The sequence below is a fragment of the Antedon bifida genome, chromosome 2, assembly GCF_963402885.1.
Source record: "Antedon bifida chromosome 2, ecAntBifi1.1, whole genome shotgun sequence".
Lineage (NCBI taxonomy): Eukaryota > Metazoa > Echinodermata > Crinoidea > Comatulida > Antedonidae > Antedon > Antedon bifida.
In genome coordinates this window covers 4,979,424-5,002,535 of record NC_136227.1, presented here as the reverse complement: position 1 = coordinate 5,002,535, position 23,112 = coordinate 4,979,424, and the positions used below count along the sequence as shown (strand labels likewise).

The 23,112-nt window shown below is 33.8% G+C and overlaps 3 protein-coding genes across 4 annotated transcripts in view; 1 reads left to right on the top strand and 2 right to left on the bottom strand.

The window, feature by feature from the left end:
• Positions 1–4,857: 4,857 nt before the first annotated feature.
• LOC144835967 (uncharacterized) lies at positions 4,858–13,237 on the bottom strand. The gene is made up of 13 exons (XM_078691112.1): positions 13,217–13,237; positions 10,842–12,516; positions 10,393–10,570; positions 9,996–10,156; positions 9,092–9,189; positions 8,669–8,809; positions 8,125–8,244; positions 7,486–7,650; positions 7,228–7,364; positions 7,038–7,122; positions 6,665–6,782; positions 6,310–6,430; positions 4,858–5,725 (listed from the first exon to the last, which is right to left on the bottom strand). Exons 2-13 carry the CDS (start codon positions 12,512–12,514, stop codon positions 5,294–5,296), a joined length of 3,429 nt encoding a protein of 1,142 aa, XP_078547238.1. The 5' UTR covers positions 12,515–12,516; positions 13,217–13,237; the 3' UTR covers positions 4,858–5,293.
• A 597-nt stretch (positions 13,238–13,834) lies between these two features.
• On the top strand, positions 13,835–16,768 carry LOC144834804 (hyaluronidase-3-like). The gene is made up of 3 exons (XM_078689753.1): positions 13,835–14,318; positions 14,691–15,278; positions 15,805–16,768. The coding sequence occupies exons 1-3, from the start codon at positions 13,956–13,958 to the stop codon at positions 16,126–16,128; spliced, it is 1,275 nt and encodes a 424-aa protein (XP_078545879.1). The 5' UTR covers positions 13,835–13,955; the 3' UTR covers positions 16,129–16,768.
• Positions 16,769–18,478: 1,710 nt separating this feature from the next.
• LOC144835982 (D-glucuronyl C5-epimerase B-like) overlaps positions 18,479–23,112 on the bottom strand; it is a 37,258-nt gene continuing 32,624 nt past the window's right edge. For both annotated transcript variants that reach the window (XM_078691140.1, XM_078691139.1), the window contains one exon: positions 18,479–22,998. In XM_078691140.1, the coding sequence (XP_078547266.1) occupies positions 21,974–22,998 (1,025 nt within the window). In that variant the 3' untranslated portion in view covers positions 18,479–21,973. The remainder of the gene's footprint in view (positions 22,999–23,112) is intronic.

The window sequence follows — 23,112 nt, the reverse complement described above, 5'->3', positions numbered from 1 at the left end:
TTGTTTTTTTGTTGAATTATTCTGTTGAAGCCAAAATGTTAAACATAAAGGGGATATAAGTCAAATCAAATCAATCTCTTTATTCATAAAAAAAAACAATACACGTAACAAAAAGGAGTAAAGCAAATTTAAAGAAGATGAAAGGGACCTACAGAAAACCCTATGGGGCACTAAAAACTAGTTATATTGAGATAATAAACAAATAAATAAAAAAAAACAAAAAAAACAGGGAACTTGCATTGTTAAGCTTGGTCCACACTAGGGCGCAATGCAAGGACGTAACCGCAACGGATGTAACTTGGCCACTCACAAGCGATGGATTATCCGAACTGTGGCTTGTCATTGTTCTATTCGGTTGCGTTGCGCTTACGTCCTAGTGGGAACCAAGCTTTAAGGAATACCATTGCCAGGTATTTGTCCGTCCTAGTGGGAACCAAGCTTTAAGTAATACCATTGCCAGGCTACTGACGATCAACAGTTATGCAAAATACAGTGAAGTAGCAGTTGTACTGTATTTTTAGCCATCACGCCAAGTTTGCAACATGCTAAAATCTGTACTACTCTCTGACCCGTGTCTAAACCCACCCATCCTCAAAATGTAAGTAATTTTCATGCAAGCTAACCCACTACATTTTGCTATAAGCTAACTCTCCCAAACCCAATATTCAAGAACAGGGTGGGCTTACCCCAAATGGTACTACTGATCGCATGACTCATAATAAGATATCACTCACTATTAACATACCATTGCACTGCCTCAGTCAGTTGGAATGATTCAACACTGCCTGTCACAACTTTTAGTTGGCCGAAGTTTGTCCTGATTCAACGTAAATTGTCTTCCGGCTATACAATTTTATCACAAAGCTTTTAATAAGCATAGGCCTAGCTAGTCATGTATTGTAGTACAAAAGCTAACGTAGGCCTACAAAGTTATGTATGTAGGCCTAAATATGTATAATAATAACTTATACAATTTCTAAAGTCAAATTTAAGAGTACATGTCTATGTTTTATTATTTCAACTTATTAGAACCTGAACATTCAGAAGATTGAGGGTGGGGCGGGAGTGGTGGCAGTGCCAACCCTTTCATAGTAAATTGTTCAATTCAATTTGGGACCATGTCAAAATTATTCTACTGCAGTAAATACATATCATTTTTCGTTTACTCTTTAACCTGTTTTTATAATCAATACACACTGTTTATTGCAGAAACCATTCATAAGTTCTACATTTAAGCAAAGTAAAATAATACCTTTACAGTAAAGTATTGTTGTTACTGCAGTAAAATAATTTTGACATGATCCTATACATTACCCCCTTCCCCCACCTCTAAAATTTAACAGCCATGTCTTTTTAAAATAAAATAATGACCATTTTTCTGCAACCCGATGGATCGTATTTATCCCCCTCCCCCTAATCTATAATGCTGGATCTCCTGCATTAAAGCAATTCTAAATTAAATATTATCCAAAAATTACTCAAAATGTTGGAAATTCCAGGAATTTATTTTATCGGACACGTAAGATTTCATAAATGTATCCCAAATTAATCATCAATAATTTCTATTTGTAAACACTGATCAAAAGATTACAAGTAACCTCTTCAACTAGGAAGGAAAGAGGTTTGGTCACCATGGTTATGTCTCAGCAATACATCCCCAATGACAAACGATTTTGATGGCTACCAAATATGGTAATGGACAAAAACGAAAGCTTTTTTTTTTCTTTTCTAAAAATGATTTGCCATCTCCAGAAAATTGATTGATGCATGTGTCAATCTAACGATTAATAATACAAAAAGAAACAAATGCCAGAGTTTTGATGTCAAGTTTTTAATTTTTAATTGGTGGAATAAAAATCAGGGGCGAATTCTGGATTGTTGAAGAGGTGTGCTAAATATAGATATCAAAATGTAGTTCATAATTTTATTTTTACGCCCAAAGCCCACATCTACCCCTCCCTCGATCCGTCCCTGAAAATATTTGGGAAATAGTACAGGAACTTTGAATCAAAGAGAATTGAAATTCTTGATTTTGAAGTTTGAAAAAAAAAAATTATTATTTTTCCTTTTTTTTTACTTAATTTTGGATGGCGAAAATATATGTGGTGGTTGACAACAAAAATATCTTCTTTTCCCTCGAACAATTGGAATTGTATGTTAAATTATAAACCAACTCATTTTTTAATAAACTTATTTCAAAGGCATTTTTCAGTTTAATTTAATATTATACTGTATACATATATATTTTAAATATAAATGTATAGACATCAATTTGGCAGCTTGCCATAGGAAATTCAACGAATGTGCACAACCAGGAAATATGAAGTTGTGATGACTGGTGGAATAGCGGCTGCAATATATATGTCAATGCTGCTTAATAGGTACGGTTGATTCCCAGGGACTTCGCTGCACAGCGCTTACAACGTGAGTGCAGGTATTTGTGGTTTCTCGCTGCTACAGAAGTCCAATAGACGGCAATAAATTTTCACTAACTTAAATTTAGATGATGTATTGTCCACCACAAACATGAAGATTTTTTTTGTCAAACTAGTTTGATAGTGTAGACAGAGCTTTACTGATGTCTTTGTTTTTTCTCTCGGTTTTTTTAAGTTTGTTAAACACGGAGGTTGAAATGAACACAAAATGTAATTTAAAAAATGAATATTTATAACTAAATAAAAAAAATGTTCTGTACAGAAAAATGATATTAAAAAAATTAATTGTATAAATTAGAAAGAATTTCAATTAAAAAGACAAACAATTACATTTAATTAAAATGATATATCATTTAATAATTATCTTTACCCTAGTGATTAAATAAACAATTTGTTTTCATATAAATATTTTTTTTTCATAATAAAATGCACCTTATATATCCTAGGCATAGCAGTTATATAATCCTAGGCATAGCAGCAATAAATGTAACTCTAGGCCTATACATTTGAAATCATCCTCCAGGTGGGCCATATAAGTACTGGCAACATTACAATAAATTTGGCAATGAGGTGTTTAAATTTTTTGGCATGTATCGATGGAAGACAAATCAGAAATTAAACTTACTGTTACTTTTTCAATCGAATCTAATAACTTTAGAAAAAATAGGTTTTTTTTGTAGATGGTAATTTTGAAGATGTATTGTCCCCCAAAAACATGAAAGATGAAGATTAATAAAATCAGACTTTGAATAGGCCATTTTGTAGTTTTAACAAAGTTAATCACTTCTGTAGAAAAAACTCCAAAAATAATGTCTTGACTTATAAAATGACAAAATAAATGGATAAATTCAACAAAAATCTATTGGCTATTTTGTTGCTATAAATTACAGTTTTTTTAGGGAAATCATTTTTTTTCCAATCCAATTTTCAGTCAAAATGAATGCTAACTATTGTGTGACATTAAAATGGCATATTCAACAAACAATTTCAACAATACATCTTTAATAAAAAAACATATATTTAGTAAATACTAGAAATTATCACTGAAAATGTAATAATGATGGAAATTATAATAAAAAGGGTCAACCAGACGACCTTCATGGTTCCATTTTTTATGTAATTTTTTATTATGTCTTTCACATTTCCATATGTCCTTCTTATGATTCTTGTTCACTTTCACATCTCCGATTTCTCTTGCAATGGACCCATTGGAAATAAATTGACTTGTCGATTTTATGGGTCGTCCTTGAATCCATTCACTTTAGTTTGATTGAATTTTAATATTCCAATTTTTTGTATTTTTTCTTTGTTATGTATTTTAAATGTATTGTTGAATGGATGCTAAATGAATAAATAAATAAAAAATCCATTTTTCAATAGAGGAAAAAAATATCTATTTTTCATATAACATGAATGTTTATATTAAAATCTATTAAAAAAAGGGTATGCACAATCCCAGCCAGACTACATATTGGATATGAATAATGTATATCTAAAGATTGAATAAATTGATATGGCATAAAAAAAATGGTTTATAATTGGTTTTATTAATGTTAGAGTGAGACGTGATTATGCTAATGATGTCATCTATGATAACAATGGCTGTATTGTTATTCAAATGAGCTAGCTGTAGCACATGGGCTGGGTATCATTATCAAAAGAACTATGCATGTGCAAACTCAACCGGCCTGTTCACAATAGCGAGCATCTCATGTACTCTGTGGGATTTTACGATTTTTTTCGGAATAATCTAGATGACCTCCGACCTGTGAACATTTAAACAAAATTAATCTTGTTATATGCAATAATACACAAAATCACAATTTGAACGTATTATTCGCAATAAAAAATGGAAAAAAAAAATGTACCAAGCATTGTCGGATCCAGGGGCAAGTCCTAAAAATGGCAAATTGGTGCCAAACTGAAAGTAGTGTCCTATCTGTTGCATTACAATTACCATAATCCACCCCTAACCCCAACGAAGCCGCCTCTGTCATGGGTTCTTTGAACACGATTCCTTTCAATTTTTACATTCTATATCGATTTGGGACAAAAATGATCAACAAAACCCTTTCGCACCATTCAAATTGTGGTTGGTGCTGATTTTTTTATAAATTAATTAATTTCCAGTACCATGTATCACTGGACAGTTTCTCTGCCTGAAAATAAATATACAGTAAGTACCAGTAGTAAATGTATGTATGCTATGATTTTAAAGAACCTTACAACATACAAATGTGTGAAAAGAAAAATATAAGAAAAATGTTTTAGTTAATTAAAAAAAAAAACAACCTTATTGTTTTCTACAAAAATACCACCATTCATATTTTTGGTAAAACTGAAAAAAAAAATCATTAACTATTTTAATCATAAATAGAATATATATTCATAATTTTACATAATGTCTATATAATATCTCTATAAATGGTATAATATATTAAATTATATCTTTTAAATATTTACAAGCTGTGTTTTTACTTAAAATAATTTACATGCATGTATTCTTGTGTTTGTAATAATAACAATGCGACATTTATATAGCGCTATTTCGTAATATGTTAACCTTTTATAAATCAATACAAAAAATAAGTACAATCTAAATAGTATGCGATTGTCAGCTTAAAACGACAACAAAGATTTGGAAGACATGCTTGAATGAACATATAAAAATAGATTAAAATTGAAAAAAATTTAAATTTGTTTACCTTTGGCAAATTAATTAAATCCGTTATAAAAAACAAATGTATTTAAAATATATTTTTTCATCGCTTATAAAGCAGCATTACTTCAAATACAAAAATTATATAAGTGTAAAGTCATGTGACCTTTATTTAGTACTGTATTAACAGAATTATGAATCATAGGAGAGAAGTTGGATCACATCCAACCTCAACAACCTCTTCAGCTGCGGATTTCTGAACAGCACCTGTTGACGATGTCGCCCTCTGGTGTTCACTCTTCGCCTCATGAATCGTAATTTCAGATAAACTTGCCGATTTCACTATCTCTGTTCCTTTGGTTTTCTTATCGCATTCGTTTAAGAAGCTGTTGGCCGATTCACTTCGAGAAACTCCTGAGGACATCTTGGCAACTTTTTGTGATTTTGGTAAAAGAAGATCGCAGACATCGACTTTAGCATCTTCTTTTTCATTGGTGGCGCCCTTTGTTGCATCCTTCGCTGCGCCACCCATTTCACGTAACAAAGGAGATGAACTTCGTTCAATCGTTTTTATCCCAATGTGTGCTAGAATCTCATCAATTTTTTCGGAATAATCTAGATGACCTCCGACCTGTGAAAATATTTTTAAATAAATCTAGTTAAATGCTATAAACACAAAATCATTGTGATTATTGTAAATAAATATAAAAATAAATAAATATACCAAAATATGTATATTTTTTGGCCTATTTAAAGTTTGTGAACTAAAGTATGACTTGCCTACTACTACTTTTGTATTAGTATGTTATTTTTTTATTTATTTTTTATTTATTTATTCTTTACACTGGGTAGCCTCTTCATTCAAAGACTGTTCTCCCAGAGGGCCCAGTGTATATATATGATGAGTTTGTGACAGTGGCTGTGTGTGTGAAATAGTATACCGGGGTAACCCCTACTCGTCTCAAAAGATATACTACGTTCTTGCACGGTTTATAGTCCTTATCCGAGAAGACTCGTTCTACCACCAGAACCAGGACGCGGGTGAGCCTCGAAACCCTTGCCGATGTTATGGCTATGTATTACGGTTCCGCTGTCTTAACCACTCACTCATTTGTGAAGTTATTTTGAAAACTGTAATTACAGTATCTACAAGCAAGTTCCTTTTATTTTGTTTATTACTACTTTCCCAAATCAATAAATAATAAACTTGTTTACTATGTCAGTTAGGTCTATATTCTCCATCCGCCTGTTGTCCCAATTTACTGGGCCTAGGCCAGCTATGTTAGTAACTTGTACAGATGCAGTACGATACACGAACTGAAGAAGCCAATCTCCTCTGCAAAACAAATACAAATTAGCTTACAGCTATATACTATAATGAACTGTTTAGAAGATTTCTTCTTAAAGACATATTGTCCCCCTGAAAAAATAATTCTTTAAAAATTAAACTAAACTTCTACATAAAACAAACTAAAATCATTATCAGTAACAAAATGTATTTACTGAAGTAACTTCAGTAGAATACTTTTTGCATGATTCCTTAATGGTTCCTTATACAAAAACATAATACCTGCAATAGCCATTAATGATTCTACCAGACACCACCTTTTCAAGCGGTTGCCATGACTTCACTGATGATGTTATTGGTGCGCCTAGCAGCACAACATTTTCTACAATTCCTTCTGAGCCTATGTAAAACAAACAATTTTGTGAAATAATGCATAGCTTTTTACCCGTAGTAAGAAGCTCTGTCTACACTATCAAACTTTATGTGACAAAAATGTGATGTGCCCATATATGGACTATATCACTACCATATTTGGGCACATCACACTTTTTTTGTCAAACTAGTTTGATAGTGTAGACAGAGCTTAAGATGACTTGCTGGTCAAAACAACTTTTTATTCATGTACAGGTATGGCACTTTTTTTTACAATGCTTACCTTTACGTACGGACAACTCTTGCAAAGCAGAGAAGATAACTCTAGCACCCATACTAAAACCGATAAGAGTTACAGGACGTTTTCCCTAAAAATTAAAAATAAAAGTTGCAACAAATTTATCATCATTATTAAGGAGCTAAAATTAATATGCAACAATTATTGACTGAAAATGAAAAGCATTCATACTTACTTGAAGCCTTTGCAGTAGTACCTCAGCCAGCTCCTTCCCTGTCTCAACAGACCTTCTTGTGACGAGACTCCAGGGATTGTCAATCGCGGAGAGGGCGCCGTAAGCTGCTGCTGGCAATGCGATGGCAGCGAGAAGACCTACAATAAATTTATCATTAAAACTATGATCCAGTTTATTAATTTATGATTAATATTGTAATGTCTGCAAAATTCACTAAAATTTGTACAAATATTTCGACATCAGATATCTGGCACTCACCCGCCAGTACAGTGTACTTCAGCGCTTCCTTTGCTGCCATCGTCATCACGCTATCCATTATGTACTCAAGGCCATCTCCGAGATTCTTCAGGTACTTAGATTCCCATTTAAGCGTATACTGTTCCTTGGACTCAGCCAGAGCTAGCCATGGCACGGTAAAGTTGTCTAAATAAAACAACATTATAAAACTAAAGCTAGGAACATAAATTGTATGTTTCTTAGACATTATATGATACAAATTAAGAAATCAGATATGGCCCATAGTTTGCGTAACGTCGATTTAAATAAACAAGTCTTCCTTGTTTACACTATCAAACTAGTTTGACAACAAAAGTGTGATGTGTCCAAATATGGTAGTGATATGACATCATCGTGTCCACATACGGGCACATCAAAGTTTTTGACACATAAAGTTTGATACTTGATAGTGTAGACAGAGCTTTACAAGTCTTTCAGAGTGGAGTTGTTTTTGCCAGGATGACAAAATCATAACAAGGCCATATACATGGCTGCAGTCGCCTGCTCAAATTTGAGTTAGTGTTTACCGACCAACCGACCAACATAGTGAGTTGTGGAATCGCGTTTGTATGCGACTAAAAACCAGAGAATCTAAGACTCCGACTACTTTTTTTATTTTACCTAAACGGTCTTTTGTAAGCCACCCTGAAACGGCAATGACCACATGCAAATCCTTGCCCTTTCCTAACGAGGCAAATTCAAACTCCTCGATAGCGCCAACTCTTCTCTTCATTTTGTACCCTAAAAAGAAAATAAAGCTATTATAATTGTTATTATAATATGTTTAAAGCCTTGTCTACACTATCAAACTTTATGTGACAAAAAAATGTGATGTGTCCATATATGGACATGATGACATCATATCACTACCATTGTTTGGGCACATCACCACCATATTTGGGCACATCACACTTTTTTTCACATACAGTTGGATAGTATAGACAGAGCTTTTAATACTATAATATGTTTAGACTGGCCTTAAGTCTCTAGTTATTGTCTTTTTTATGTTGTTAGTATTCCTCGAGCTCCACCAGTTGGAGTTTTGATTCTTAGGTATGAAATGCAATTTATGCCAAAATGTTTATATTTTTACAATGTTATGTTGAATCAGTAGACTATTTCTATTGTTTGTTAGTAAGAATTTGTACGATCCTTTCTTTCCTACCTCCAAGACCAGCACCAGCAGCTCCAAACATAGACATCATTATAGCTAGGCCCGCAGTGGTACCAAGAAAGGCTGCACCCGAACCAAAAAGAGCTACACCGGCTGTGGCGACTAGTGGAGCAGCAAGCCCTCCAGTTAGGCCTAGAGATAAAACACAATACTATTATATTTAAAAACAACAAACATCCATGCTAATTAATCAATATTGATGTCTCCAACAATTAAGAAATGCAAGGTAATAAAATCTACAATCTACATTTTTTTGACCAACAACCATAATGTAAAATATACAGAGATGAAATTGTCAGGGACTGCAAAAGTAATTAAGATTACTATAACTACAAGAGTTAGCAGTCCCATGATCTTAACTAAAATATATAAATAATATATTTCGATGTGTATATATAAAAAAAATACTCTTACCAATAAGTGCGCCACCCCCGACAGTTGCTGCACCAATAGCGAAATATCTCTTTACTTTTGTGCGCTTTGAACGTTTTTCTTTTTCTGCTTTTTGTTCCCTGTTATTAATAGAAATGATAAAATATATATTATAGTACACGTTGATTTTAAAGTACATATTCTTCATTCTAATATTGTACAGATGCTGGAAATGGAATATGGTAGACCCCAAAAATGTTTATTGGTAGAGTGGTTAAGGCAGGGGCCCCTGCACCAAACGATAATAAATATGGGATTCCTTGGCCATAGTTCTGGTGGTAAAACAAGTCTTCTAGAGCAAGTGAGTGGCCAAGTGGTTAAGAAAGTGGAACCGTAACCTTGCCATATTAACATCGGAAAAGGTTCAAGCCTAACTCGCTCTATGGTTCTGGTGATAGAAGAAGTCTACTCGGATAAGGACTATAAACCGTACACAACATCTGGCTCATGTGCACTTTAAAGAACCTAGTACATCTTTTGTGAGACGAGTGGGGGGTTACCCCGGTGTACTAGTTAATCACAACCACTGTCACACACAGATACTCATCATGAGGGCCCCTTGATTGTCAGCATACGGTGTTTATGGTCACCCTCTATAAATAAGGTGAAATAAATAAATAAAATAAAACTGGAAGTCCAGTGCACACATATCTGACTTGTATGCATTTGGAAAGCAAGAGTTACCACTGACTGTCATTTCAGATTTTACGTTTTTATAGCCTATGTCATGGAGGCTCAAAACAAAAACATTCTATGCTCAGCTTTAATTACTTCATTATATCACAAAAATCTGTACAACACGAGTGTAAATTGTTATTTCAGTCAAACATCAAAGGATCTATCAAACAAAAACTGAACTAGAAACGAAACTATAACGTTTAATTACTCTGTTTCAATGATTTCTTCTTGTTCGAAGCTTTCAACGATCATGTCTTCAAAGCTGTTAACATCTTCTCTAGGTACGGCCATCAACTCGGCAATATGAAAGATGATGAACCTTGACCTTGCATCATAATTTCCTTTTTCTATGGTAATTCCCAAAAGATCCTGTAATTCAAATAATATTCATCGATTTGGTTATTAAGTTTTGTCCATAAAATCTTAAACTCCAGTATCATAGGTAAATTCAGAATACAGCGTCACATATGTATCACATGTGGTTCCTGTATTATGACAAGGTTAAGCTTATTGCCTATGATACGGTGTAATATGATGAATTTTCAAATGATATTTTTAAATTTTAGATAGGCCTACAGTACGGAGAATCGAATAATATTACTGACCTGTGCAACAATGCTTGGATTGTCTTTGATCATCCAATCATCTTTGAGTATTTCAACATAGGCATTAGCATGCAACGGTCTCAAGTCTTCATGCAGAAACTGCACCATTGTCTTCTCAACTCCCCTCTTTACTTTCAAATGTTTACATAATGCTTTGATATAGTTATCTTTCCAACTCCTGCAGAAGAAAAGAAAATGAAAAAAAAATTTAACTTTAGAAAATAAATATGTTAATATCAAGTTTGTGGTACACCATGTATATTTAGTTCTGAAATGATTTTAATTTTTTTTACAATGTACCGGGAGACACTACAAAAAACAGTGTGTATAAATAATTACTTACTAAAAACAACTTGCTAAATAAGGAACAAATGTAGTTTGTTTGTTTGAATAGTTTGACATGGTCCGTTATAACAAAGCTGTAGTAAATAAATAATAATTAAACATACTTGTGCCATTGGTCATTGAAAGTTGTTGCCAACGCAACAGCAACCAATGAAATATAAGCAAACTCTCCAGTCTCTGTCAAGATGTCAGACATCCCCATGCCTTTCTCTGCCAATTCAACAAGAGGTGTTTTTTCTTTCTTCGTCTTCCCTGCTGCTTCAGTAACTTTGGCAGAACAGACTTCATTTTCCTGGTGAGGTGGTTCCTCAAATGAAGGTGAATCTTTAGATTGTGCAACAGCTGCATTGACTGCCTCTGGTTCTGGTTGAGGTTTCACATCAAGAAGGGGATGCCATATTTTGACATCACTGATCTTTTCTGCTCCTACATCTGCCACAACTGAATTATGTGATCTTTCGTCTTTGTTTTCTTGGACAGATGTTTTCTCTTCTTCTTTCGGAACTGAAATGTCATTGTCAGGTTTATAAAGAGGATGCTGTATTTTGACATCACTGTTCTTTTCTGCTTCTACCTCTGCCACAACTGAATTCTGTGATTTTTCCTCTTTGTTTTCTTGGACAGATATTTCTTCTTGTGAAACTAAATCATTATTTTCAAGGTTAATAAGAGAATGCTGTATTTTGACATCACCACTGTTCTTTTCTGCTCCTTCATCTGCCACAACTGAATTCTTTGTTTTTTCTTTATTTTCTTGGACAGATGTTTTTTCTTCTTCTTTCGGAACTGAAATGTCATTATCAGCGTTAAGAAGAGGATCGCTGGTTTCCTCATTTGAACACATTGCTTCTATTGCAAGCTCACAGGCACTTGGTGGAACATTTGGTTGTAAGGTTTCTTCCATAAGTTGTATATCAGACGATGCCTCCTTTTCATTATCCTTGGCTTCATTGTGTTGCATATTTGAAAGCTTTTTAGGGTGGTCGGTAGTTTTATTTTTTAAATCAGTTGTATCAAGTTCTTCACTACTTTTAACTTGACCTTTTGAATTAGTTTCGTCAATTGGTTTTATTTCATACTCTACATTAGTTGCATCACAATCTTCACCTTCTCCTCTGCTAAATTCAGTCTGTTGTGCTTCTTTTTCAGAATCAGTTGCGACTTCATGATCTTCACAATCATCTCCGTCAACTTGAGTTTTTAAAGGATTTTTATTTTGGTGAGTCTGTTGTGCTTCTTTTTCAGAATCAGTTGCGACATCATGATCTTCACAATCATCTCCGTCAACATGAGTTTTTAAAGGATTTTTATTTTGGTCAGTCTGTTGCGCTTTTTTTTCAAAATTAATAGAATCAAGGCTTTCATTTGTAACTCTTCTTTGACCTCTTTGTTCTTGCTGTTCATCAAGGTCATCTGACATCATAATCTCATCAGTAGAGGTGCTTTCAGTGCATTCCTTTCTGACATCTTCATTCAGAGGTATTAATAGGTTTTCATTATCATTTTTGTCTAATGCTTTACAATCAATATTACTAGCTGTTATATCTGTCTTGGCTTGAGCATGATGGATTTGGGATTTTTCATCTGTAATCTCACCATCAACTTCTTTGGTAACAACATTCTCAACTTCTCCACTATTCTCTGAATTTTCTTCTATGCATTCTGTATTTACATGTGTATCTTGTTTGGAAGAGTATGTTCCTTCTTTGTTGAATTCTGATTGGTCAGAATTAGCGGCAGCTTCCAGTAAATAACAATTTACATCATCAGTTTCCATTTCTATAATTAAAGAATAATGTCATACAAATATTAAAAATAATTGTACTGTACTAGGCCTATTATCATGTCTTTATAAATTAAAATGTTTTGCCGTCACTTGAGTACTACAAACCGTTATCTTGCTAATTAATATCTAATGAAGTAGGCCTATCTAGGACTATAGGTTAATTATTAATATTATATTAAAATTGTTGATTAATGAATTAATGAGTTGGAATTGTCTTTTCTGGCTTTGTTTAATCTGGGTTTAATTAACCAATTAATGTATGGCATAACAAAATCGGCTCTAGGATTAGGCCTACTTTCTTTAGTACTAGGCCTAGCTTAGTTAGGCTTACTACTATTATATTTTATAAGGAGGTACACTAGTAGGCCTACTCGTCCTCTAGCTAAGCTAGTAGTCTAGGCATAGTAGGAGGCCCCAACTAAAAATATAATATATAACCTAGTAGTAGGCCTAGTAGCCTACTGGGCCTAGACCTACTAGAGTAGTTGGCCTGTCCCCCGCTCGCTGGCCCCGATACCCACTAGCCTAGGCCTAGCCTAGCTAGGAGGAAAGAGGATTACTAGCCTGGCCCTATAACTAACTAGGCTAGGCTTAAACCTACAGCTAACACTAAACATATGTATATCTAAATGGTGATAAAGAAATACGTCTTATAATCTTATTATGTTTTTAGCATAAAAAACATAGGTCTACCTTTCTCTCTCTCGTTTGTTGTTTCCTTTTAATCCGGCCAGTCACTCAAATTTTATTTTAGTTATACGCCCTCTATAAAACAGCAAGTTTTTCACACGAGACGAAGATCGTTTCAGATTGGTCTTTATGAATATATTCAGAAAAAGTATATCACAGTAGTAACGAGTATTAAGTGCAAAAAGGTCTTACGACCTGGTCTACAGACCTTATATTTTTGATTTTATCATACAACTAAATAATAATAATTAAATACATGAGTGTACATAGTACGCGATCATGATTGCTTTTACTGTTTTACCATAGTTTTAAGGCCAATGCATACATACTGTATACTATTTGTTAGGAAAACCACAAAATTAAATAGTACAACTGCGTCGTATATCCCTATTCGATGTGCACACTAAACTGACAAATTGATTTAATTATAATTGTAGGCATAAAATACATAAACAGAATCCGGATTTAATTTACACGATTCTTTTTCAGACCGCTACAATGTGAACGGCAATTCTGATTGGTTAAACAAAGTTGCATAGTCACACTTAAATGTTTTTATTAACTAATTGTTTTGCGTACCTTGTGTTCACTGAACTGTATCAAATCCAACCCTGGGCCTCAGGAAGCTATCGGGAAGGTCCAGCAGTAGGCCTAGCCATTCTTCTATTGTCCGGCGGTAGTATTTCTTTAACTTCATAATTATATTTTACCAATAATAATTTTCCTAATTAAATATTGCTTCATGAACGACGTAGTTATGACGAGTTCTAAGAGCTGGAACTTTACGATGTTAATACTAGGCCTACTCGGCTTATCAGCAACGTGCGCGTTTGGGCAACTTATAATAACAAGTAGTGTTGGAGGAGAAACATCAAGCCCGCACTCGAAAGAGACAGATAGTTTTACGTTTAAAATATACTGGGGCCTGGCTTCTAAATGCTCAAATCTGGGCATAGATCTTGAATTGCAAAAGTGGGGTATTTCAGCAAATAAAGACACATCGGTGGAAATGGGTGACGTTTTTAATGGTTTCCATAGCCACAACTTTGGGTATCCGTACATCGATGATGACACTAGGAAGTTTATAAATGGTGGACTACCGCAGGTAAGATCAAATTCACTTAAAAAAAATAATGTCTTCCTCAGACAACCAGTACTACTAATGTACAGTGAGTTAATTTAAGAACCCCCCTCCTTTCCGGGGAGACCCTCCTATCTGAAAAAAAGAAGAGAACCAACTCCTCCTATTAAGGGGCACTTTGATGTGTCCCGAAGGTGTCCCATTAATAGGGGTTCCTACTGTTTTAATATCACAAGTGCACCAAAACGATAACAACCTTATACTTTATAGTCTCTCTAAGGCATAGTTTTTTTTGTTTGTTTTTTTTTATAATTTTTATCTTCAATCTGTACACATAATTACACAGTATCTACTTCGTTTTTGTGTTTTATTTAATGGTTTCATTTATTTATTCAGGCAAGAAACCTGAGGAAACATTTAGAAATAGCAACAGTTGAAATCATCGAAAAAATTCCAAATTCTCAGTTCAATGGACTTGCAATCATAGACTGGGAAAAGTGGAAACCACATCTGGACGAAAACTTTGATAAACGAACAATTTATAAAAACGCTTCTGTTGATCTAGTGAAACAGAGAATACCAAACCTCGACGATACATCTGTAAATGAATTAGCTAAAGTTGAATACGAGATGGCAGCCGAAAGTTTAATGAAAGGTGTTTTACGGTTGGGGAAAACCCTACGCCCAAATGCAACATGGGGTTTTTATCATTACCCATACTGCCATAATAAAGAACCATCTACAGACTATGAATGCTTAAACGCAACTGTCGCAAGCAACGATAAGATGACGTGGTTGTTTGACGAGAGTAGCGCCATCTTCCCATCAATATATCTCCATCCATACGTGAAAAATAACCTTCAGTTTGTTGATAGTAAGTTACAAGAAGCTCTGCGTGTTGTGAATAACTTACAAGAGCCAGGCAAGCCGGTTTATGTGTACAATCGCTTCAATTATTCCAATTCAGGATTGTATTACAATATAGTAAGTGAAAACCAATTCTAAAACAGTAAACAAATGATTCATATGAACCTCTACAACAACCTCCATCCTCAGTGACAGATCTAGGAAGAAAAAATTGTCAAATTGAGTACTGTACTCAACTTAAGTACAGCATATAAGTCTTATAGGTGCTAGGCTGGATCTAGCCTTGAATCCGCTATGATCACCATCTCCCAACCCCACAAGTGAACCCTCTAAAGCTTGGTTCCCATTAGCAACGCAACCTACGCAAAGTAAAAAAATTGCCTTCAAATAATTGTGTTTGTCCACGCCTGCAATGTTTGCAGCACTGCGTCGTCGGTTTCCACTTTTGATCATGCAATACAGCATTTTGCGTCGCTGTGTTGCGTTCTAGTGGGAGCCAAAGCCTGTTCAGGGATCTCCCAATGAAATAACATTTGGAACTACTGTAAATTCTGTTCTAACATCATGCTGGCCTAGACAATTATTTTTTATTAATTTTACAAAAAAGTATTTTCCCTTTTTGCTTTATTACAATTTTATTTAGGGTGATATCGAAATGAGCGTGGGTAAAGCTGCCATTTTATCTTTTGATGGAATTGTTCTCTGGGGTTCTATGAAAGCACTGGAAAACATGCAATCATGCACAGAACTTAAACAACTACTCGCAACAGTGTACGGCCCTGTGTTGCTAAACACGAAGACACAAGCAGAAAGTTGTAGCAACAAAATGTGCTCTGGTCACGGTAGATGTTTATTGGATGATGCAAGATTCGTGAGTGATGCATTATGGGATTGGCGGAGCTTGGATTTTGTTAAATGCAGATGTATGACCGGTTGGACTGGTAATAATTGCTCAAAGAAACTTTGATAGAAAAAATTATTTGAACAATGCAAAACATTTAAAAAAAAATTATTTTGTGTTGATTTGTATAATTTTATTGTTTTTGTTTAATAAAAAAAAAATGCAGAAAATCATTGTTTATATAAATACTAGATACATCATTTTAATTAAATATAAAGAATATTTTCTATAACACAATAAATATTTTATTTACATTATAAATAAAAGAAAATAAAGGGAATACTTTATTTGTTGTCATACACTTTCCAACTATATAACCTATGATTCAGTTTGTAACATGTGATGAATATGTGATGGAGTATCACAAAACTTTCCTAAATACATAGAGAACTGGCCTGAACTCTCTTGTGACAACCTAAAACATAGAAACTATTTACGTTATTTTAATTCATGAATTCTCTTTTTAAAATATTGTTTAAAATTAGATCAAATATCTAAAGGTACAGTACAATGACTGGAATGAATAATTAGCATCATGTGAGCCAATTTCACGGCCAATATCTTCCGATTGCTATTCCATTTCATCCGGATGTCTAAAAATGACAATTGAAAAAAGAACGACTTCCACGTCCGAGATGACACCACAAGCGCATTTTAATTCCTCTAGGAAGTGGCGGGTACCAGTACTTCAATCAATTGGAACTTCCTATGGGAATATATTTATAGATGATGTCATTGTTATGTAATTTTGTCAATGCCATATGTATAACTTTTATTCAGAATTAGTTTTCAAATAAATTTTGCGATTTATGAATCAGTAAAGATTATAAAAATGTTAATTTTATTTTATTTATTTTTTTTATTAAACCTTATTTAGTGAGGGTGACCCTAAACAGCATATGCTGACAATCAAGGGGCCCTCATAAATCTTTAGGATAAAATGAGTATGACGTGATTAGAACCTTCACCTCCCTCAGGAATAGGGTGAGCATCCTAACTATTAGACCACAAGGGAACTTGATTATATAGGTCAAATGTGCTGCAGCAGACATGCTTTATCATGCAGACAAGATGGCCACAAAGACTTTGAACGTGTCTCTGGAAGAAGTGAGTAAGCTAGGCCTAGGTAAACATATTTGATTTAAAATCTATTCCCTGTGTCCCAGTGGCGTATCAGCTATGAGCGCTCACTGGCTAAACCTAGGGGCCACAGAACTTAAAAGGGGCCCCAGCGCATGAGCAGCTTCCACTGCAACTAACCAGCATTGGAGGGCCTTAAGGAGTGCTAAACCAAGGGATTTCTTGGTAATGAGTCCTGTATAGATTATAATTGTAACACAAAGTGCGCATATCTCTCTACATTACACCGTGAAAAACTAGCATGCGAAAAATCCATTTTGTTACATTTGTAAAGCTCTGTCTACACTATAAAACTAGTTTGACAAAAAAGTGCCCAAATATGGTAGTGATATACCAAAATATGGTAGTGATATGATGTCATCTATATATGGGCACATCACATTTTTTTATCACATAACGTTTGATAGTGTTTTAGACAAAGCTTTACATGTGAATCAGGTATAAGTGGTCTTTTGTAAACTTATCCAAACCATTACAAATAATGTAGATCCCTGCCCCGATTCCTGCCCTAATTCTTATAGCCATGCATTTAAAAAATATATTTTGAGTCAAATTACTTATTCAGTAAGGAGACACTTGTCCGGGCTAAAATTCCAAGACTAGACCAGAAGGAAGTGGTTTAGATTTTAGTTCATACTTTTGAATACAATAGGGATGAGTGAATTTAGACAATTACACATTAGTGGTGTTAATTTCAGGCTGTTCCAGGAAATATACTTGCACCCTCTACTCCATATGTTGAGATAAATCTAAGATACAGAACAGGTTGCCTGAATTCAGGAATGAATTATAGAAAAAAAATGTAGCGATGGTCTTTGGCAGTGCAGAGAGAAAAAAATATACAAACATTGGGGGTTAGGGATAGCGTTCTGTGGGAGGGGGAAGGGGGTGAAAGGAGAGATGGTGGAGTTTTTTCCAGGTTTGAATGGGATGAAACACCATGAGAAACTTAGCCCCTTATCACACCTTGTTAAGGGTGAGAAAAGACCCCTCCATCACGGTTCGAGAGATACTATACAACATACAACATGTTTGAATTCAATTATGTATTAGATTTTGTGATGCACATGTGTTAAGCTCTGTCTACACTATCAAAGTGAATGTGACAAAAAAGTGTGATGTGCCCAAATATGGTAGCGATATGCCCAATTATGGTAGTGATATGACATCATCATGTCCATATATGGGCACATCACTTTTTTTTTGTCACATAAAATTTGATAGAGTAGACAGAGCTTAATGAAATACAAACAATATACATTTTCTTTCATTTTATGTAACACTTTATTTTCATATAAAATAGTATGAAGTATTTGGTATATTTTGTATGTATGATAAAGGAATATAAAGCCCTGGATTCAATTCATTCTAAAAATCACCAAGTCTTCGACGGAATAATAATAATAATTATCAACTAATTTACAAATTTTCAAATAAAATTCTAGCAAGTTTTAAACATGCTACTTGTTAATATTCTGTAATTCCATATTTTAAATATTCTACTATCCAATTTTTGAAAAATTAATCTTACCACCACAAAATAATGAAAACAAAATCTATATCTCTCTGTGATAACACAACAAGTATTGATAAATTAGCACACATCAAAATTACACGCATTTAAAAAACGCATATCATATATTAAACCTGCATGCATAAACACGCAGAAAATCTTCCCTTTACCTGGCATAGAAATCTCTTAAAAAATTTATTATTTATTATTATTTTTAGTTCACTAATAATCCAAACCCCATCCCTATGTTGTGGTCCCAACCAAATCTAAAAATCATTGTAATTAATCAGATTTTTTAACTTACTATTTAATACAATATTAAGGAATGCGGCACTGTACGATATAAACCGCAATGTAAATTTTACATTGTGGTTCAAGAGAATTTAATTTGGCCATCCAAACAGGCAACAGACGTTGGCTAAGACTCAGGTTATCAGTAGTTTTTGTAGGGACTTCACACTTTTGCATGTTATGTTAGCGCAAGAGCATGTAGAAGTTATGCACACCTGTCGTTTGATAAATTTAGGAAACGTGCAACAAACTTTCTTTTTTTCATTTACAGTAGACTTTTCGTCCCATAGCTACTCGATTAGATTTCAAACAAGGGTAAATAAAGAAGATTTACTTATTTCCTAAAATGTGTCTGTTTTTAGCCACTATATTTATTATGCTACTATTATGTTCATGGTAAAAAACTTATTCAAATACAAAACAACTAAAGGGAAAAAATTAATAATTTAAAGGAATGTTTAAATGGAAATCAATTTACATTTTATAAATTGGAAAATATACATTTTAAGTTTGACTATATTGACCAATCACGTGTGCTGTTAGATGAGTCAACTATTGACCAATCATGTATGCTGTTTTATGAGTCAACTATTGACAAATTATGTTTGCTGTTTCATGATTCAACTACTGACCAATCATGTTTGATGTTTTATGAGTCACAACTATTGACCAATCATATGCTGTTTAAATGATTCAATTATTGATCAATTATAAGAATTGAAATTAAAAGAAAAACAATGGACTTTTTTTTAAAATTGTGAATTTCAAAATAATATATACACAATATCTATAGAAATAAATTAAAAACAGAAAATTTAGACAGATTTAAGTAATGAACCTTAAATAGCAGTAGGTGTGTTTATACCAGATGCCTACACTCATACTAACCCATTAGAAAATATGGGGTAGAGTTAATAGTATGATAGAGAAAAAAGTATACCATACATATTACATTCCAGAGAAATTAATTCCATTGCATACTTGATGAATAAAGAATATTTTGATTGCACCAATCAAGGAAAAGGGCGCTGGAGCATAACAAACATCTGCACATGCTTACAAACATACTACAACTACATTTCATCTCGTCATAATTCCATTGTTTTGTGAGCATGTGTGTAGATATTTTCTACGCTCTAGTGCTTCATAGATTTCAGGGCTATATAGTGCAAACGAAAAGTACCTTTTATATTCATCAATTTAACGAACTATCAAACAATTCTATTTAACATTTATACCATAGATTAGTACAACCGTACTAACAACTAAATAAATACAAATATATGGAAAACACTTTATTTACAGTCCTAATATAAAATACAATTTAACTATCCTGTTCCTAGAAAAAAAAAATTGTTTTATTGTTTTCAAGCACCATTGAAATCATATTTTCTATTTGATTCAAAATTTGTTTTAATAAAGGCTTGTTAGCCGTACTGAAAAGAAGTTTATTTAAAATGAAATAATTTAAATAAAGTAAATTTTATTTGTTCTTGTCTTTCCAAGGTGCGCCAGCCTGGTGCCCTTCAGATCATTGGCTAAGGTCAAGTAAGGTCATTCCGCTGAAAAAGTCTAATTTTTTAATCGTTGAGATCAAACGTTTATATATCTCAATTGGTAATTTTTAATTTTTGGTAAGCAATTTGCTTTACAAGTGAAAAACGTTTTATGCAAAATCTAGTATCAGTGCCTGTTATGAAAACTCCGTTTTCGAGCCTCTTGTACGCATATAAACCAAAATTAAAAAATGTACAGCAGTGAAGTATATAATAAGTAAATTTGAACTGATTTGTGAATGAAATGTAAGAGAGAAATAAAATACATAAACAGAAAGGAAAACAAACAAAATATTAACTTTATAAAATAAATTAAGAAATAAAAGTTTAAGTAATTACATTATACAATTATTGTTTTGTGACAATTCGGACAATTGAGTTTGGACATAAGGTTTCAAACCTTCTATGTTTACAAACCAAATTGTTTATGTAATAAGCTTTGTTTGGACGAACTTATCATAAAAAGTCCATTTTGACCATTAGTTCTTCCGTTGTTAACTTAAGTGGTTTCCTGATTGGTGATATTTAGTGGTTTATCGTAGCAGCTGTTTACACTAACAGGAAGACCTTCTTGTCTCCAAATCACAAATACTTTCATTTATGGTACACCAATGTGCTTAATGCTTGGTATCCACTACAGACGCAATACAAGGACGTAACGCAACGCAAGTGATTTGACCAATCACAAGCGATGGATAATTCCAATTGTTGCTTGCCATTCGTCAACTCGCTTGTGTTGCGTCTATGTCGTTTCGTCTCTAGTGAGAACCAAGCTTAAGTAAGACTGATTGGAAATATTGTATGTTCAATACAGTAAATAAACTCCATTATATTATGTATGTTTCTTAATATAGATCTTTTAACAGTAGGAAGCTTTCGATTGCGACAACAAATGACCCATATGTAAATTACACATTACGTTATTTGTTACTTTTCTTTGATGACCATAAACCTAAAAAAAAGGTTCAAATGCGCTGAATCGTCTTCTACCTGACCTAAAATCGATGACCTTGGGTCAAACAATTTATAAACAAACCTCAACATATGCGAATAGTAATAGTAGTGATTTCATACTATGTCGGCGCAAATTTGAAAACTCCCTATTTACTCTCTGGACATATAAACCTAAAGATATCTCTAAAAAATTGAACCAATTTTGTTGGGACAGATATTTTTAGTATTAGAAGATGTTACCTTTAAATTAGCCTAGCAATAACCAACGCTTGTGATTTATTGATTAAGTACATCTTCATTTGAATTTTGTTCTATGTCGATGTGTGGAGGAATTAGTTTTGGAACTAATTACTTCATGGTTGATGCAACTATTTCTGACAATACTGGCCGTCCCCATATCCCCTTCCCCCACCCCCCTCAGCTCATCCCTAGTAATAGCCACCATCTTTTATAAAAATTAGTTGTGTTTTGCACGTTTTCCTTTCATATAACTCATCCACCGTTTTGACGTTACATCGAATATTGGTTCTTTTTCAATGCTTGCTAATAACATTAATTGTTGACAATGCGTGGCATGATAATCCCACCGCGCTAAGTTTGGTGCCTTGCCTAGAACCATGTGTCGAAGGTCATAGATTGACCCTGATCCTGTGTCATACATCATAAGCATTGCTTTCAACGACCTCAATCCGTCGTTGTATAATTGACTTGCATCACGCCCTTCTTCTTGCGACGCCGTCATTTTTAGATCATATAGTCCAATCAACGAGTAGATAAAACCGTTTAATACAAAACTACTCGGTGTTGTTGGGTACTCCTCGTACCAATTGTAAGTATCAAGAAATCGTGCCTTGACACCGCCCTCAGCTGACGGTATGGTGTAAAGTTTTGTTGCATGGAGAGCCGCTTCTAGGTATTTACGTTTATGAGTGGCAGTGAACGCTCTCGTTAGGACGGATATTGCATGCCCCTGGGCCATCGCGGAATACCAGCCCGGTGGTAATACTTTTAAATCTTCATCCAGTTTTCTATTCACCATAATTGGCCAACCGCCATTCATATCTTGATTGCGTAATAACCAATCGGCAGAAGCGTAAAAATTCTCCATGTGGTTACTGGACGATATTTTAAAATTGTCTAAATACCCGTTCCCGTGAAGAATGATTTTTATTATTTTGCGAATGTTTATTTTTTTGTTCTGTTTTGATTTAGTTAACGCGATTCCTTTTCTAATATCTGCAACCAAATCGCGGTTTATTGTCCTCCACGATGGATTCTCACCGATGTTATACGTGATGTGCGAGCCTTTCATTTGGATGGATGTGCCTTGAGACGCGTAGTGTAAATGTATCGGACGTTCTCGCTCAACTGTTTCAACACTGACAGTGATAGTAACGTTATTTACAACTTTTAAATCAAAAGTTAATACGTAATCTCCTTTTACGTTTAAGGATAGAGAAGGGCCACGCGCTTGATTTGTACCTGAAAATGAAACGAAACAAAATTAATTTAAAAAAAAAAATTTACATTGATGTAAAATTAAAATGTATGGAGCAGGTTATAAACTTATAGTTTGTGAACAATAGCAAGAACGCA